Source organism: Herpailurus yagouaroundi, unplaced genomic scaffold (genome assembly GCF_014898765.1).
Source record: "Herpailurus yagouaroundi ecotype Mexico unplaced genomic scaffold, PumYag 195, whole genome shotgun sequence".
NCBI classification, from domain to species: domain Eukaryota; kingdom Metazoa; phylum Chordata; class Mammalia; order Carnivora; family Felidae; genus Herpailurus; species Herpailurus yagouaroundi.
The window spans coordinates 6,990,950-7,006,624 of record NW_024412426.1 but is presented as its reverse complement, the minus strand read 5'-3'; the positions used below and the strand labels follow the sequence as shown (position 1 = coordinate 7,006,624).

At 35.8% G+C, this 15,675-nt stretch overlaps 1 protein-coding gene across 4 annotated transcripts in view; it reads right to left on the bottom strand.

Annotated features, from left to right (window-relative positions):
• Positions 1–15,675, bottom strand: part of TOR1AIP1 (torsin 1A interacting protein 1) — a 44,093-nt gene that overhangs the window by 8,744 nt on the left and 19,674 nt on the right. For all 4 annotated transcript variants that reach the window (XM_040446470.1, XM_040446468.1, XM_040446471.1 and 1 more), the window contains 5 exons: positions 15,142–15,183; positions 14,258–14,344; positions 11,412–11,465; positions 8,397–8,438; positions 7,789–7,857 (listed from right to left, as the gene is read on the bottom strand). In XM_040446470.1, coding sequence (XP_040302404.1) covers positions 7,789–7,857; positions 8,397–8,438; positions 11,412–11,465; positions 14,258–14,344; positions 15,142–15,183 — 294 coding nt within the window. The remainder of the gene's footprint in view (positions 1–7,788; positions 7,858–8,396; positions 8,439–11,411; positions 11,466–14,257; positions 14,345–15,141; positions 15,184–15,675) is intronic.

Here is a 15,675-nt window from a genome sequence, read left to right as displayed (position 1 = left end):
TGTCCAGATGTGTGTTATCTTATAGGATTTACAACACAGCTGATCAAGGAAATCATGAGAGAGATCATGAATATGGCAGAAAGGTGGGGGGGTGAAGGGTATCAAGATATGGATTTTAGATTTCACGATATACTAAAAAGCTAGAATAAGCAAAATAGTATGGTACTCACACAAAAGCAGACACATAGGTCAATGGAACAGAATAAAGAGCCCAGAAATAAATTCATGGTTATATGGCCAATTAATCTTCGACAAAGGAGGTGAGAATATAAAATAGGAAAAAAGACCATCTCTTCAATAAATAGTGTTGGGAAAACTGGACAGCAAAAGACTGAAACCGCATCACCTTCTTACACCATACACAAAAATAAACTCAAAATGAATTAAGGACCTAAATGTGAGACCTGACACCATAAAAATCCTAGAAAAGAGCACATGTCTCTGACATTGTCCAGGCAACATTGTTTCTAGATATATTTCCTGAGGCAAGGGAAACAACAGCAAAAATAAACTGTTGGAACTACACCAAAATAAAAAGCTTCTGCACAGCAATGGAAACCATCAATAAAACTAAAGGACAACTTACTGATCAGGAGAAAATATTTGCAAATGACGTATCTCATAAAGAGTTAGTATCCAAAATATAGAAAGAACTTATACAACTCAACACACACAAAAATAATTCAATTAAAAATGGGCAGAAGACATGAACAAGGAAGACATTTCTACAAAGATGACATATAGGGGCGCCTGGGGGGCGCAGTCGGTTAAGCGTCCGACTTCAGCCAGGTCACGATCTCGCGGTCCGTGAGTTCGAGCCCCGTGTCAGGCTCTGGGCTGATGGCTCAGAGCCTGGAGCCTGTTTCCGATTCTGTGTCTCCCTCTCTCTCTGCCCCTCCCCCGTTCATGCTCTGTCTCTCTCTGTCCCAAAAATAAATAAAAACGTTGAAAAAAAAAATTAAAAAAAAAAAAAAGATGACATACAGATGCCCAACAGACACAGGAAAACATGCTCAACATCACTCATCATTAGGAAAATGCAAATCAAAACCACCAGGAGATATCACTTTACACTGTCAGAATGGCTAAAATCAAAAACACAAGAGGGGTGCCCAGGTGGTTCAGTTGGTTAAGCGTCTAACTCTTGGCTTCAACTCAGGTCATGATCTTGCGGTTCGTGGGACAGAGCCCTGTGCAGGCTTTGTGCCACCAGAGGGGAGCCTGCTTGGGATTCTCTCTCCGCCGGCCCCCACCCCCACCCCACTATGTGCCCCTCCCCCACATGCAACTACCTTCTCTCTCAAAATAAATAAACTTTAAAAAAAACAAGAAACAAATGTTGGCATGGACATGAAGAAAACAGAACCCTTGTTGTACTGTGGTGGGAAAGCAAACTGGTACAGTCACTGTGGAAAACAGTAGGGAGGTTCCTCCAAAAATTAAAAATAGAACTACCATATGATCCAGTAATTCTGCTACTGGTTATTTACCCAAAGAATATGAAAACACTAATTTGAAAAGATATATGCACCCTATATTTATTGCAGCATTATTTACAATAGCCAAATTATGGAAGCAGCTTAAGTATACATCAATAGATGAATGGATAAAGAAGATGTGGTATAGAAAAAAAAAAGTGGTATATATGTGTGTGTGTAAAAGAATAAAATCGTGCCATTTTCAACAACATGGATGGATCTAGAGAATGTAATGCTAAGTCAAATAAATAAGTCAGAGAAAGACAAGTACCACATAACTTCACTCATATGTGGAATTTAACAAAGAAAGCAAAGAAAAAAAGAGCCAAACAAAAAGATTTTTTTTGTTTGTTTTTGTTCTTTCTGTAATTTTTTTAAAGAATTTTTTGGGGCGCCTGGGTGGCTCAGTCGGTTAAGCATCCGACTTCGGCTCAGGTCACGATCTCGCGGTATGTGAGTTCAAGCCCTGCATCAGGCTCTGTGCTGACGGCTCAGAGCCTGGAGCCTGTTTCAGATTCTGTGTCTCCCTCTCTCTCTGACCCTCCCCCGTTCATGCTCTATCTCTCTCTGTCTCAAAAATAAATAAACGTTAAAAATATTTTTTTTAAGAATTTTTTTAAGTTTGTTTATTTTGAGAGAGAGTAAGTGTAAGCAGGGGAGGGGCAGTGAGAAAGGGAGAAAGAGAATCAGAAGCAGGCTGAGTGCACTGTCAGTGAGGACAGAGCCCTATGTGGGGCTTGATCTCACGAACTGTGAGATCACGACCTGAGCTGAAATCAAGAGTCCACAGCTGAACCAACTGAGCCACTCAGGTGCCCCCCCCCCAAAAGAGACCCTTAACTGTTGAGAACTCATGGTTACAGAGGGGAGGTGGGGGGGTGGCGAGTGACATAGGTGAAGGGGATTAAGGAGTGCACCTGCTGTGATGAGCTCTGAGTAACTGTGGAGTCATTCTATACTGTACACCTGAAACTAACATAACTAGACTGCGTGTTAATTATACTGGAATTTAAAAAAAGATATGGGTCTTGGAGAAGTTCAAAAGCTAACAAACACGCCAGAGGAATTAACAGAAGACGACTTGACGGAGGTGTGCTTCTCCTTGACGGAGATGTGGCATCATCTGATGCCAGCCGATGAGGAAGAAGATGTAGAAGCAGCAGCGGCAGAAAACAAACTGACATTAGATAATGTGGCCAGTTATTCAAGACTGCTTTTGACTTAACGACAAGGACCCTTTTATGATAGAGGTACTGAAACTAAAGGAAATGGTGGAAGAAAAACTGGAACCATATAGACACACTTTTAGAGAAATGAGAAGACAAAAAAAAAAAAAAAGTGAGACAGAATTTAAGTATTTTGCATGCCTGCCTCCTGTTCCATGTTCTCCACCTTTTTGGCCTCTGCCACGCTTAAGACAGCAAGACCAACCCTTCCTCCTCCTCCTCAGCCTACTCAACACAAAATGACAAGGTTGAAGACCTTTATGATGATGCACTTCCACTTAATGACTAGTAAATAACCATCACGCAGCACAATGAACTGATCTGTTGCATGTGTTTAAGTGTCTTGGTGTGAAAATCTAATAAACTGTATGGCAAGAATTGTACGAAGTGTTTTTGGGTCATCATCTTCTCCTAAGTGTTCACTGTGTAGAACACTGTGTGCAAGGCTTGTACGGAAGAGGATAGCCTATCCTTACCCAGGCATAAGAGGAGTGATAATCAATACAAAATTAATAAGGTTAGTTTTCTTACTGTTTATTAACTTTGCTTTCAAGGAATTATGATACCATATACTGCTCTCTCTAAGTAATTGGAGAAACTGCCTGTCAGCCTATCATCACAGGTGAATGTTTCGTTTTGTTCTTTAAAGTAACATTATGTTTCCAAATACTGTATTATGAATCTGACTGTAATAGTGTCTGCCATAAAAATTTTATAATGATTCATTTATTAGTGTATCAATTAGGCTACTATGAGGCAATCGTATCGATTACACGAGGCCACCATAAAACAATCATACTGCTGCTTCTTCATTATCAACTCGTGACTTGTTACACTTGCAAATAAATACAAATTGCTTTTTTACACTGTATTTTCATTTTTAATGCCTAGTGTTAATAATATGTATAAAATCTACAGTGTTTTGCATCATATAAGACAATATAGCTGTAAGTTCTGAAAATTCATTTTGTGAGGAATCTAAAATAGTCAAGTTCACAGAAGCAGAGAGGCGGAATGGTGGTTGTAGGAGGGAGGGGAAAGGGAAAATGAGGAGATTTTAGTTAAAGGTACACAGTTTCAGGTATACAGGATGCCTAAGTGCTAGCAATCTACTGCAAAGCATAGTACCTATAGTTAACAATACTGTACCATATGTTTAAAAATTTGCTAAGAGGGTAGATCTTATGTTAAGTGCTCTTATCATACACACACATAGTAATAAATAAAGAGGGTGAGAGGAAACTTTTGGAGGTGACAGATACGCTAACAGTATAGACTGTGGTTATAGTTTTGCGGATGTATACTCATCCCCAAGCATATCAAGCCTGTAATACATTAAATGTATGCCAATTATACCTCAATAAAATGTTTTAAAAAGTTACTATATGAGGACACCAAGTAGAGGAACCAATAGTGAAAGAGCATGTGAAACATAATACAATTGTCTTAGAAAAAAAATCCATCAAGAAAATGTTTATCTTGTATATCTTAATCCATGGTTGCAAAGATCAAATGAGATAATGTAAGAAAATTCTGTTAAGTGCTCTTCTATGATGATTTTAATGATAAAGAATAGCTAAATAACAGTTACTATCTAACATATGTAATATATATAAAATTCATAGAACACAAACTTATAAGCAGGGTATATACTGTTCAGGCAGACAGCATTCTCTAAGAGGTAATCTCTATCCCTCTTCTTATTAAAAATATCATCAGAAATAGTGACAGAAATTCCTAAAAAAAAACAAAAAACAAAAAACACACCACACATACACACACCACACACATACCCCCCCCCCCCCCCACACACACCTTTTCAAAAGATAAAGCTTAAGGTTTTCCAGTCAGAAGAGTATGGTAACAATCACTCTATAAAAGTCAAGTGCAGAGGACATGAATCTTTCACAGTTGTTATTACTGATTATTACACAATATATTGTTAACAATAAATAAGTAATCATTTAGTAATTATTTACTAATTAGTAATTATGCATTTGGTATTCAGACGTAAAAAGTTGTGTTCACATATATAACAAGATAATTAGAATAACCAGTCATAGGCACTATTGTCCCCACGTTAAAGGTAAGAAAAGGTAAGAAAACCTTAACAAAGGTTAAGTGGCTTTACCAAGGTCACTCAATTAGTAAGTAGAAGAGCTGGGACTGCAGCTCTAATTCCAAACTCTCCTTTGTATCTCTGAATTACTTTTATTTTATTTATTTATTTTATTTTTATTTTTTAATGTTTATTTATTTTTGAGAGAGAGACAGAGCATGCGCAGGAAGGGGCAGAGAGAGGGGGAGACACAGAATCTGAAGCAGGCTCCAGGCTCTGAGCTGTCAGCACCGAGCCCAATGTGGGGCTCAAACTCACAAGCTGTGAGATCACGATCTGAGCTGAAGTTGGCTGCTTAACTAACTGAGCTACCCAGGCATTCCTCTGTGCTACTTTCAGAGACAGGTTCCAAAACATGTATATCAATGAGGCACAGACTCATAGAGGCCTGACCTCTCTCTCCCTAGATACTCTTCCCTATTCTCACTGTTTTATTACCTGGGAAATAGGAAAAATAAAGACAGTGATTCTATCTTCTCCAAAAGACTAGAAAACAGGCAGAAACCCAAACTGGGACCTGTCTACCTAAGGAACTGTGCTATCATGGGTTGACAATAAGGATGTGAAAGTCCCAGGTTTGTGAACACCTAAATCTAAAAATTAATTTTTTTCTCACTAAAGAAGATGGAAATATAAACTTAATGAAATAATGAAATTATTAGAATGCTAAGCAAAAACCATTTTAAATGATCTTGGATTAAAGAGGAATCTGTCAGTCCATATGAAAATCACTGCAGGCCTCTACTTTCACTAAAAATATTTTCATGTTCACTGTTCTTAAAGTTCTTATGTAGCTAAAGGTCTAAAAAATTCTGTTATCTGCACCTCAGTGTGCAAACTTCTGGCATATAATTTCTATATAATTCTCAAAGCTCTGTATATGTGGTAGATGGCTATCAATCAGTATGCAGATATTTAAGCCATAATAAATACACTAAGACATGGGGCGCCTGGGTGGCGCAGTCGGTTAAGCGTCCAACTTCAGCCAGGTCACGATCTCGCGGTCCGTGAGTTCGAGCCCCGCATCAGGCTCTGGGCTGATGGCTCAGAGCCTGGAGCCTGTTTCACATTCTGTGTCTCCCTCTCTCTCTGCCCCTCCCCCGTTCATGCTCTGTCTCTCTCTGTCCCAAAAATAAATAAACGTTGAAAAAAAAAAAATTTTTTTTTTTTAATTTTAAAAATAAATAAATAAATAAATACACTAAGACAAAGCAGGGACGCAAACAGACTAAGCCTTACCTATTAATTTAGCAACTAAAAAAATCTATTTCTGCATTCTAATCAGATCTTCAGTATAATTATTTTCCCTTCTGCATTGCATTTGCACAATGTCTTATTAGAGGAAATAAAAATTATATATTTTTGGTAACAAAGTGTACTACAGTTACCTGGAAGAAATATATCTGTTATCAATTACCTGGAATGTGTAGTTAAGAACTAAGAAATAAAATAAGAACTGAGTTTTTCATAGAAAATATACTTAAACTCATCCATTTTTACTTCCAAGAGTTTATTTCTTAGATCTTCAGAGTAAGTTTTAATTTTGATACTGGTTACAAGCAAAATCCTAGTAAGCTAAATAATATTTGCTTTCCTAACTATAACAGGTCGGGAAGAGCAAATTGTAAGAAGAAATAGTTTTCTAACACCAGGTACATACAACAATAAGGAATGACAGCCAACAATAAGGCAAGGACAGAAAGTTTTTTCAGTTTTAGACTGAAGAACTCACATGTGGGGTAAAACTTCAACTGTTGGGAACAATGAATTATGACCACCACTACTTTACTGATGGTAAAACAAAGCCACAGAGGTTTGTTTACACAAGCTAACTTTGTCAATTATAGTTAGTCATTTTCTGAGCAAGAGATGGAGCTTTTTTTTTTTTTAATGTTTATTTATTTTTGAGAGAGAGAAAGTCTGAGAGTGAGCAGGGGAGGGGCAGAGAGAGAGGGAAACAGAATCCAAAGCAGGCTCCAGGCTCCGAGCTGTCAGCACAGAGCCCAAGGTGGGACTTGAACTCACGGATCGTGAGATCATGACCTAAGCTGAAGTCAGATGCTTAACTGACTGAGCCACCCAGGAGCCCCTTATATTATCTAAATAAAAGAAAAGGATGGGGCGCCTGGCTGGCTCAGTTGGTTGAGCGTCCGACTTTGGCTTGGGTCATGATCTCCCGGTTTGTGAGTTCGAGCCCCGTGTCAGGCTCTGTGCTGACAGCTCAGAGCCTGGAGCCTGCTTCCGATTCCGTGTCTCCCTCTCTTTCTGCCCCTCCCCCGCTCGTGATCTATCTCTCTCTCTCTCTGTCAAAAAGAAAACACTAAAAAATTTTTTTAAATAAAAGTAAAGGAATACCAAATAACCTTGAGATTATTGTGGTTAGAGTATAAAGAAGGGATAAAGGTGAAGGGTAACTTAATTTTTTTTTTACACGGTCAAGGTTTAATGTGGAAACTGCTATAGAAATTATGATAGACACTGAATTCAAAGCATGATTATTTCATCACATCTACATATGGTATTTTTCAGATTCTGTGACACTTAATCCATCCTAAACCTAAACAAGAAAATACAATTTCTAGATTTCATCCTTTATTACTTAATATAATGGGTATGCAGAATTTCTCTGATTATTTACATAAAAGTAAATAATGTCTGCTACAAATAAAAAACAGGTATTGTAGAGTAGAATTTCATTATCATGTACAGATTGGACTGCAGCAAGATAGAAGTGAAAACTTCATCCACTGGTTTTCTCCCACCACTACTTACACTTAACAACAGACCATCTCCTGACATTCCAAGCAGATGGAAATATCTTGTAGTCATAGCTCTGCTTCAGTAATGAAATCACAATCTAAATGCCTATCTGAAGAACTAAATATTTTTGTATACTGAGTAATAAAGAAAAGCAGCAAATATACGTGAAATTACTTCAGTAACAGGTAAAGATTTAACAACTTACTTTGCATCTTAGTCCTTATTCTTGTGGATTGTTCAAACCATTCCTGAGGTTTTTTTTGATATCCCGAGCCTAAAGCAAATGCATACACCAAGATATCATTTCAATATTTTGAAAACGTATACCATACTCCTGTTACAAGGTAAATTTATCAGAAAGGTAAAACAAAGTTGGGGAAGAAAACCATAAAAGCAATAGGTTCAGAAGTAAAAGGTAATGTCAAAGGATCACACCAGTGAAGGATGAACCACTTCCTATAGCAAAATAGACAGCAAATAAATATATAATCACCTAACAGACAAAACTAGGTACCAATCCTTTGTTCTGGTCTATGAGAATGACTGAGTTCAATAATACATGAACTTGGTTTCAATGTATTTAAGAAGAAAAAAGTTAACCATTCACTCTTGCAAATAAGTTACTTTAGGTAAAATAATCCTGAACACATTTCCACATCACAGAGTAATTATACACATTTGAAACTAATGTGTGGTGGATTAAAAGGCAAAGAGGCTAAAATGACTTAAAATCCTATTCAAACGTTTTGTTGGCAGAATAAGACAAGGTCAGAATTGCTTGACTGATAAAAGAACAGACAACCAACCACTTACTTAGCACTGAAGGTTGCTTATCAAGAGTTATGAAGTCTCGACCTATAACAGAAAACAGAGATAAGGTCATGGAATACTTGAAAATAAGAACAATGAAAATATTGCATAGACATTATACTTGTATACTATGGATACTATAAACCAAAAAATCACCACAAAAATCAAACCTTTCTTTCATCAGTCCCAAACATATATACTATATTCATTGTTTTCCCTTTTCTAAGTATCAAAGTGTTCAGGAATTGGATAATAAGTCAACTTTAAAATCAATACCATCAAAATAATGGCAGCACATACTAAATGTCAGGTATCAAGCATAATTTTACTTAATGCTCACACTTTATGTGGTCAGCACCATTATTCCCATTTTACAAATATATGGAATATATATATATATATATACATACATATGTATATACATAATATATAGAAATAGTATATATATGTAATATGGAAGTAGTAAAGCTCAGATACAAACCCACGCAGTCCATATTTGTTATGCTATATACTGGTGTATATGGCATATACTATAGAAGCAATTTTGTGGACATTGCAAAGTAGTTATGAAGTGAAAGTTATGAAGTAAAAAAAGTAGTTACTTTTTTGTTTTGGGATGGTATTTAAGGACAAATGGGATGATTAGAAATGATATTTCAAACAATTATAACAAGGGAAATTTCTAAATCTGTTCTGAAGAAATGAGTTATTTCTACCCAATGATACAAGTATTACTGTAAATTTTTCAAATTTATTTTTTCTAAATACAAATGTAATATATATATGCTAACTGTAAAAGAAATATAACATTCTGAATTTTTTTAATGTTTATTTATTTTTGAGAGAGAGAGAGACAGAGCATGAAGTAGGCAGGGGCAGAGGGAGAGAGGGAGACACAAAATCCAAAGAAGGCTCCAGGCTCTGAGCTCTCAGCATAAAGCCTGTTGTGGGCTCGAACTCACAGATCACGAGATCATAACCTGAGCTGAAGTTGGACACTTAACCGACTGAGCCACCCAGGTGCCCCAAGAAATAGAACATTCTAGAAATGTGTAACTTAAAAATTCATAAATATCTACTAAGTGACTACTACACACAGGAATACCATGTCGAATAAGACATATGAATATTCTTCCAGATTTGTTTTCAGTCTATCCCAACAAAAGAAAAACAGTAGACCTGTTTTTTAACATGTCTTTCATTGATTTGAAAAAGTAGGCTTCATGCCCAGTGTGGAAGCAAACCTGGGGCTTGAACCCACAACCCTGAGATAAAGACCTGAGCTGAAGTCAAGAGTCAGACGCTTAACTGACTGAGCCACCCAGGAGCCCCAAGGAGTAGTTTAAAAAAAACACCTCTGATGTAGGGCTGTATCTTATAATCAAGGGTATATCATAGTTTAACTGGATGATTTTTCTTTTTCAGTTATACAAAAAATAATGGCATCTTAAATTCAAGGATATATACCTCGATCACCTATTCATTAGTATACAAAGTATTCACTTTTCATAATTGTATGCATGTAGCATAATTTATATAGAGAGATACATTTAAGAGCTTCCAAATATCAAAGATTTAGAATAACAAAGGGCAAACATATAAGATGATTCAGCAAGTAATTTTCCACAAATGATTTTTTTAATTTTTTGTTTTTATGTTTTATTCTCTTTGTTGAGAGACAGAGAGTGAGCAGGGGAGGGGTAGAGAGAGAGGGAGAGAGAATCCAAAACAGCAGGCTCCAGGCTGCCAGCACAGAGCCCAAAGCAGGGCTCGAACCCATGAACGTGAGCTCATGACCTGAGACAAAGTGGGATGCTCAATTGACTGAGCCACCCAGGTACCCGACAAAGGACTTATTTTTGTGTCTCAGTGGCTTTTATTTTATCTCAGTTTTATCCCAGAACCTTTTAAAAACTAAATATATATAATGTGAAATATGTGGAATTGTATAAATACAATGATTAATAAAACAGATTTACAAAGACTTTTTCTTTAAAAACAGTTTCATGTTTCAAGAAAGGTGATGTGGAAGGAAAAAAAAGTCCTTGAAGATTTTACATACAAGGATATTTTAGATTGATTAATAATTAACTCAAATTCTGGGACTTAACTAAACATGGGAAAGAGGGGCACCTGGGTGGCTCAGTTGGTTGGGTGACCGACTTTGGCTCAGGTCATGATCTCACGGTTCGTGGGTTCGAGCCCTGCGTCAGGCTCTGTGCTGATGGCTTGGAGCCTGGAGCCTGCTTCGGATTCTGTGTCTCCCCCTCTCTCTGCCCCTCCCCTGCTCATGCTCTGTGTCTGTCTCTCAATAATAAATAAATGTTAAAAAAAAATTAAAAAAATAAATAAACATGGGAAAGAAACAGCATCATTTCTGCTTAACCTAAGAAAATACATATCTACTTTAGATAATCTGCAAAGTACAGAAAAAAAAGGAAAAGAAAAATATCACCAATTATTCTACCATTCTAAACAAATGGTTGTTATCAGCACTTTAGTATATTACTTTCCAATCCTTTCTTTTGTTATATTTTTTCAACATATTGTGAAAATTTTCAAAATTGTAAGCAAGGCTATAAGATTTTGATATACACACCACCTAGCTTTCCATTAACTTCTTATTATACTTTGCTTTATCACTTGTTTATTCATCCTTCCAAACTTTTGCAATAGAGCTCAAATCATACTGCATATAAACTTTTATATCCTTATTAGAATATGCCCATGTAAGTAGCTCAAACTATGTTAGTTAATTAAACTAAGAATAGTCAACAAATTTATATGGCAAACAAGGACATTCAACAAGTCACAGAAAGCAGATTTTTGTTTTTAAATTCGAATTCAAGGTTGAGTACAGAGATGAAGCAAATTCAAGATGCAGGATGAGTTTTTTAGCATTCACTATACCTCTTTTTCAAAACTTTACATTAAAAGACGATCTTCAAAAATAAAAACAGCATTTGACCACACACACACAGGTAGAATTTCAAGAGTTTAAAACATGGTTTTACTTACTTTGTGATGACCGCCAAAGTGATTCTGGATATTGACTTGATTTCGCAGTTTGATCTGAAAGAACAAAAGAAATAAAGTGCACTATAAAGCATATTGTACTTTTTAAATGCATATTTTACTAAGAGAACAGTAAGTAATCAAAAGAACAAAAATATTCAGTAAAACCCCAGGGAATTCAACACTTGGGGCAGTGTTGAATATTTAATTTTTTTATTTTAAGTAGGCTTCATGCTCAGTGTGGAGTGCAACGCAGAGCCCAACCACCCAGGTGTCCCAGGAACACATTTTATTTTTTTTAAGTTTCTAAAGAGCCGTGTTGTATCTAAAAACTTAACTAAATAATTATCTTTTCCCTAATGACTTTCTAAAGAAAAAAAATAGAAGATGTAGAACATGACGTGAGGTAAGGAAGATAATGAAACCTTTGAGTTGGGGAACACTTTGAAAGTTTATAATGGATCTTCTTGAAATCATTAATTCCCATTTTGCCTCAAATTTTTCTTGTAAATGGTTAATATGTTACATATTTTAGCCTATTCTTTAAAAACTTATTTTCATATAAAAGTGGAATTTATAACTAACTCTGTTCAAAAGTGATCAGATTGTTAACTCAGAAGTAAAAGCATTTGACACATCCAGGTGTGGTAGCTAAATATTTTTGTTAGTGTACTCCCATTATTAAAAAAAATTTGAGCATTGATCTAAAACATATTTCTTTTTAATTAAAAAAATGCTTATTTATTTTTGAGAGAAAGAGAGAGAGAGAGCGAGTGAGCATGAGTGGGGAAGGGCAGAGAGAGAGGGAGACAGAGGATCCGAAGTGGGCTCTGTACTGTCCGCACAGAGCCCGATGTGGGGCTCAAACTCATGAACCATGAGATCATGACCTGAGCCGAAGTCTGACACTTAACTGACTGAGCCATCCACGTGCCCCTCCAAAACATATTTCTAACATTAAATACGTGTGTTATTGAAATAATGTATTAACTAATGTGTTGTATCTACTATAAAACAAAAAGACATTTTAATTGGATGAAATAAAATATAAATATACATGAAATTCTAATATTCTCTTCTTGCATTCCAACACATCTTTTTTTTTTAAGTTTTTATTTAAATTCCAGTTAGTTAACATACAGTGCAATATCAGTGTCAGATGTACAATTTAGTGATTCAACACTTCTACACAACATCTGGTGCTTATCACAAGTGCACTCCTTAATTCCCATCACCTATTTCACTCACCCCCCATTCCCTCCTCCCCTTTGGTCACCATCAATTCGTTCTCTACAGTTGAGTCTGTTTCTTGGCTCGCCTTTCTTTTTTTCTCTATGCTTGTTTCTTCTTGAACCTCTTCAAGGGATAACTGGCTCAGAAAATAATCTAAGAAGATCAGTATTCTTAATATGCTCCCTTTTTTCTTCTTTAGCTAGAGTTTTCTTCTGCACGTGGGTATATGTGCTTCATTAAGAATTTATTAGAATTCTTAAAGGGATCACAGACCCTTCAGTGTATGAAGTTTCAAAGAGCTATATGCTGCTAGCAATAGCATCAAACTATTGGCTATAGGAATGGCTAAATTAGTTTTTAATTTTTAGAGCTTCATGTATACATATACCAAAACTAGTAAGAACACTTAGTTTAGTGTTTAATATGTGACAGGTACCTTCTAGGTGCTTGCACATATGAATTAACCTCTTACCAACCCAGATGAGGATACTGAGGAACACAGACATTAAGCAATTGCCTGAGGGCACAAACCTAGTAGTGGAGGAGTGAAACCCAGGGATTCTGGCTCCAGAGCCCATGTTCTTAACCACTATGCTAGAATGGTGCATATCTCCTTTGGGATTTCTGTATCAAGAAAGAATGGGGAACAATGAGGAAGGGTGGGAAATATATAGAATACCAAATGCCCATAAACCAGCCTATGAGCCTATTTTTTAAATGGAATGATAAAGTAAAACACAGAATTATGGAAATTCTCAAAAGATGGTGAGGGGAAAATAGAGAATTACTCTTTCATGGGACTAAAATATAATATCATTCATTATTTACAGAGTTTCAAATTGGTTCAGCACCCTCTTAAGCCTCAATTGGTATTTTCCCCCCACGGTCAATTCTTTCCTTGAATAAACTTAAACACAAATTCACATGAACAGCCATAAACTGTTGCTACTAACTTGGTGTGAATTTGAACAATCCAGAAATAAAAGTGATTACCTAGGGATATTAAAACTTCCTAAGAGCTAACATCCCTGATAACATAAGGAATACCACTACCAATGAGATCCGCTTCTCTATAACATTTTAAACAAACTACAAATAACTTCTTTTGAGCACAAAAATATCTTATATTCCATAAATATCAAAGCAGGCTAAAAAGTGACTTATTTGTGGGGTGCCTGGGTGGATCAGTCAATTAAGCGTCCAACTTCGAATCAGGTCATGAACTTGCTTTTGTTGAGTTTGAGCCCCGGGTCGGGCTCAGTGCTGACAGCTCAGAACCCGGAGCCTGCTTTGGAATCTGTGTGTGTCTCTCTCTCTGCCCCTCCCCCGCTTGTGCTCTGTCTCTCTCTCTCTCTCTCAAAAATAAAGATTAAAAAAAAATTTTTTTTAAAGTGACTTGTTTAGATATTATATAGACATTACATGTTACTAATCAGATGCACACATGGAGTCAGTAATTTTAATAAATATTAAAAAGTATACTTTCTAAAAAAGTAGTTTTAATAAAATATCTTATGGAAATATTTTTTAAAAAAGTAAATTCACAAAATACCTTTAGATTTTTACTAAAAACACAGCTCCTAAGATAAAGTCATATGAATATGAAGATATGTTACCTCCAGAATCAAGAGAATCCCCGGATCTGACCTTAAGAATAGTAATATCACTGTCAGAGCTGTCTTGATCGTCTTGTTCAGTTTCTTCTAAAAAGAAAGAAATAATACACTAGTATAGTCTTTCTTCTAATGTTCTAAAGATCTAGATTAAAACAAGTAATTCAACATTAAAATGAAGCCTCTTTAATTATCAGACATAGAATCACTATTTATTACACTTACTATTCTGGATCACAAAGTTTTATATGAGCTAAAATTGAGCTCATTAATGTTATCTGAGGCATATAATTATATCTCAAGCAAATATTCTGAGTAATATCTACAAGATTATATTCTGAGGCTTTAATGTAAATTCAAAAAGGAAACAAAGGAGCATTAATAGTGGAGAAATTTTACCTTTTGGGGGGGGGGGGCGGACTACATATAGTGTGTAAATTCAGCCAAAATTAGTGTATGTACATGTGTGTTTACATGAGTATCTGTGGTTGTAAAGGGGGGATGTACACACACACTCATACAAGCATTTCAGTATGCAGGTAATTAAGATTATGGTGGGTTTTAAAATGGACTAAGTTTTACTGTCCTATTCATAGACTGATTATGAGAATTTAGAAAAAATGATTATATTAATACCATAATCAAAGGCCAGCATATGCCAAAGTCTGTTTTCATTGGCTTTACTTAAAATTATTAACTCAGACAAAAGATGTTTAAAATGCATATAAAGGCTATCATCACTCACCCTATCCCATTTTATCTAAGACCCAATTATGAATTTAGATAAGCATGAACTTTTTTCCTGAAGAAAAATTTTCCTCTTTAAGTAACTATCAAAATTGTTCATGTTAATGAAAAAAAATTAAGAATATTTTAAAAGAAAATACCTCCTTCAGAAAAATTGACCTTCTGTTGGCTGCTGGTGGCTTCTAGAAAAGAAAAGCAAACACATCATACATGACATCAAAAGCTAAAGCTTAGGAATAAACAATATATAACTATATAATATATAATATATAATCTATAACATACAATTTAGGGAAGTGAACATAAAGACAGACCAACTAAAATTTTTCTTCTGTTAAATGTTAAAAAATATGTTATTTCCCTTTAGGTTATTTCAGAAATAAGTACGATACAACCTAGAATCAGGAAGAGTTTATTTTTCTTTCAGCCGCAGGTCCGTTTGTACTCTAAACTGTAACCTGTTTGTAGAAAGCATGAGATTCTCCATTGATAAATATTCCAGTCCCTATAGGTTTACTGAATTCTCATTCTCCTATTTGCCACACTCCCCATGCTGTCTTGAGAAACCCATCATACTGGTGGAAAAGACAAATCAGTTCTTTACTGCACTAGTATGTCCAAAAGAAGAAAGGGAGAGAAACCCTAGCTCCAGCACATCCACGTACGCTATTTTT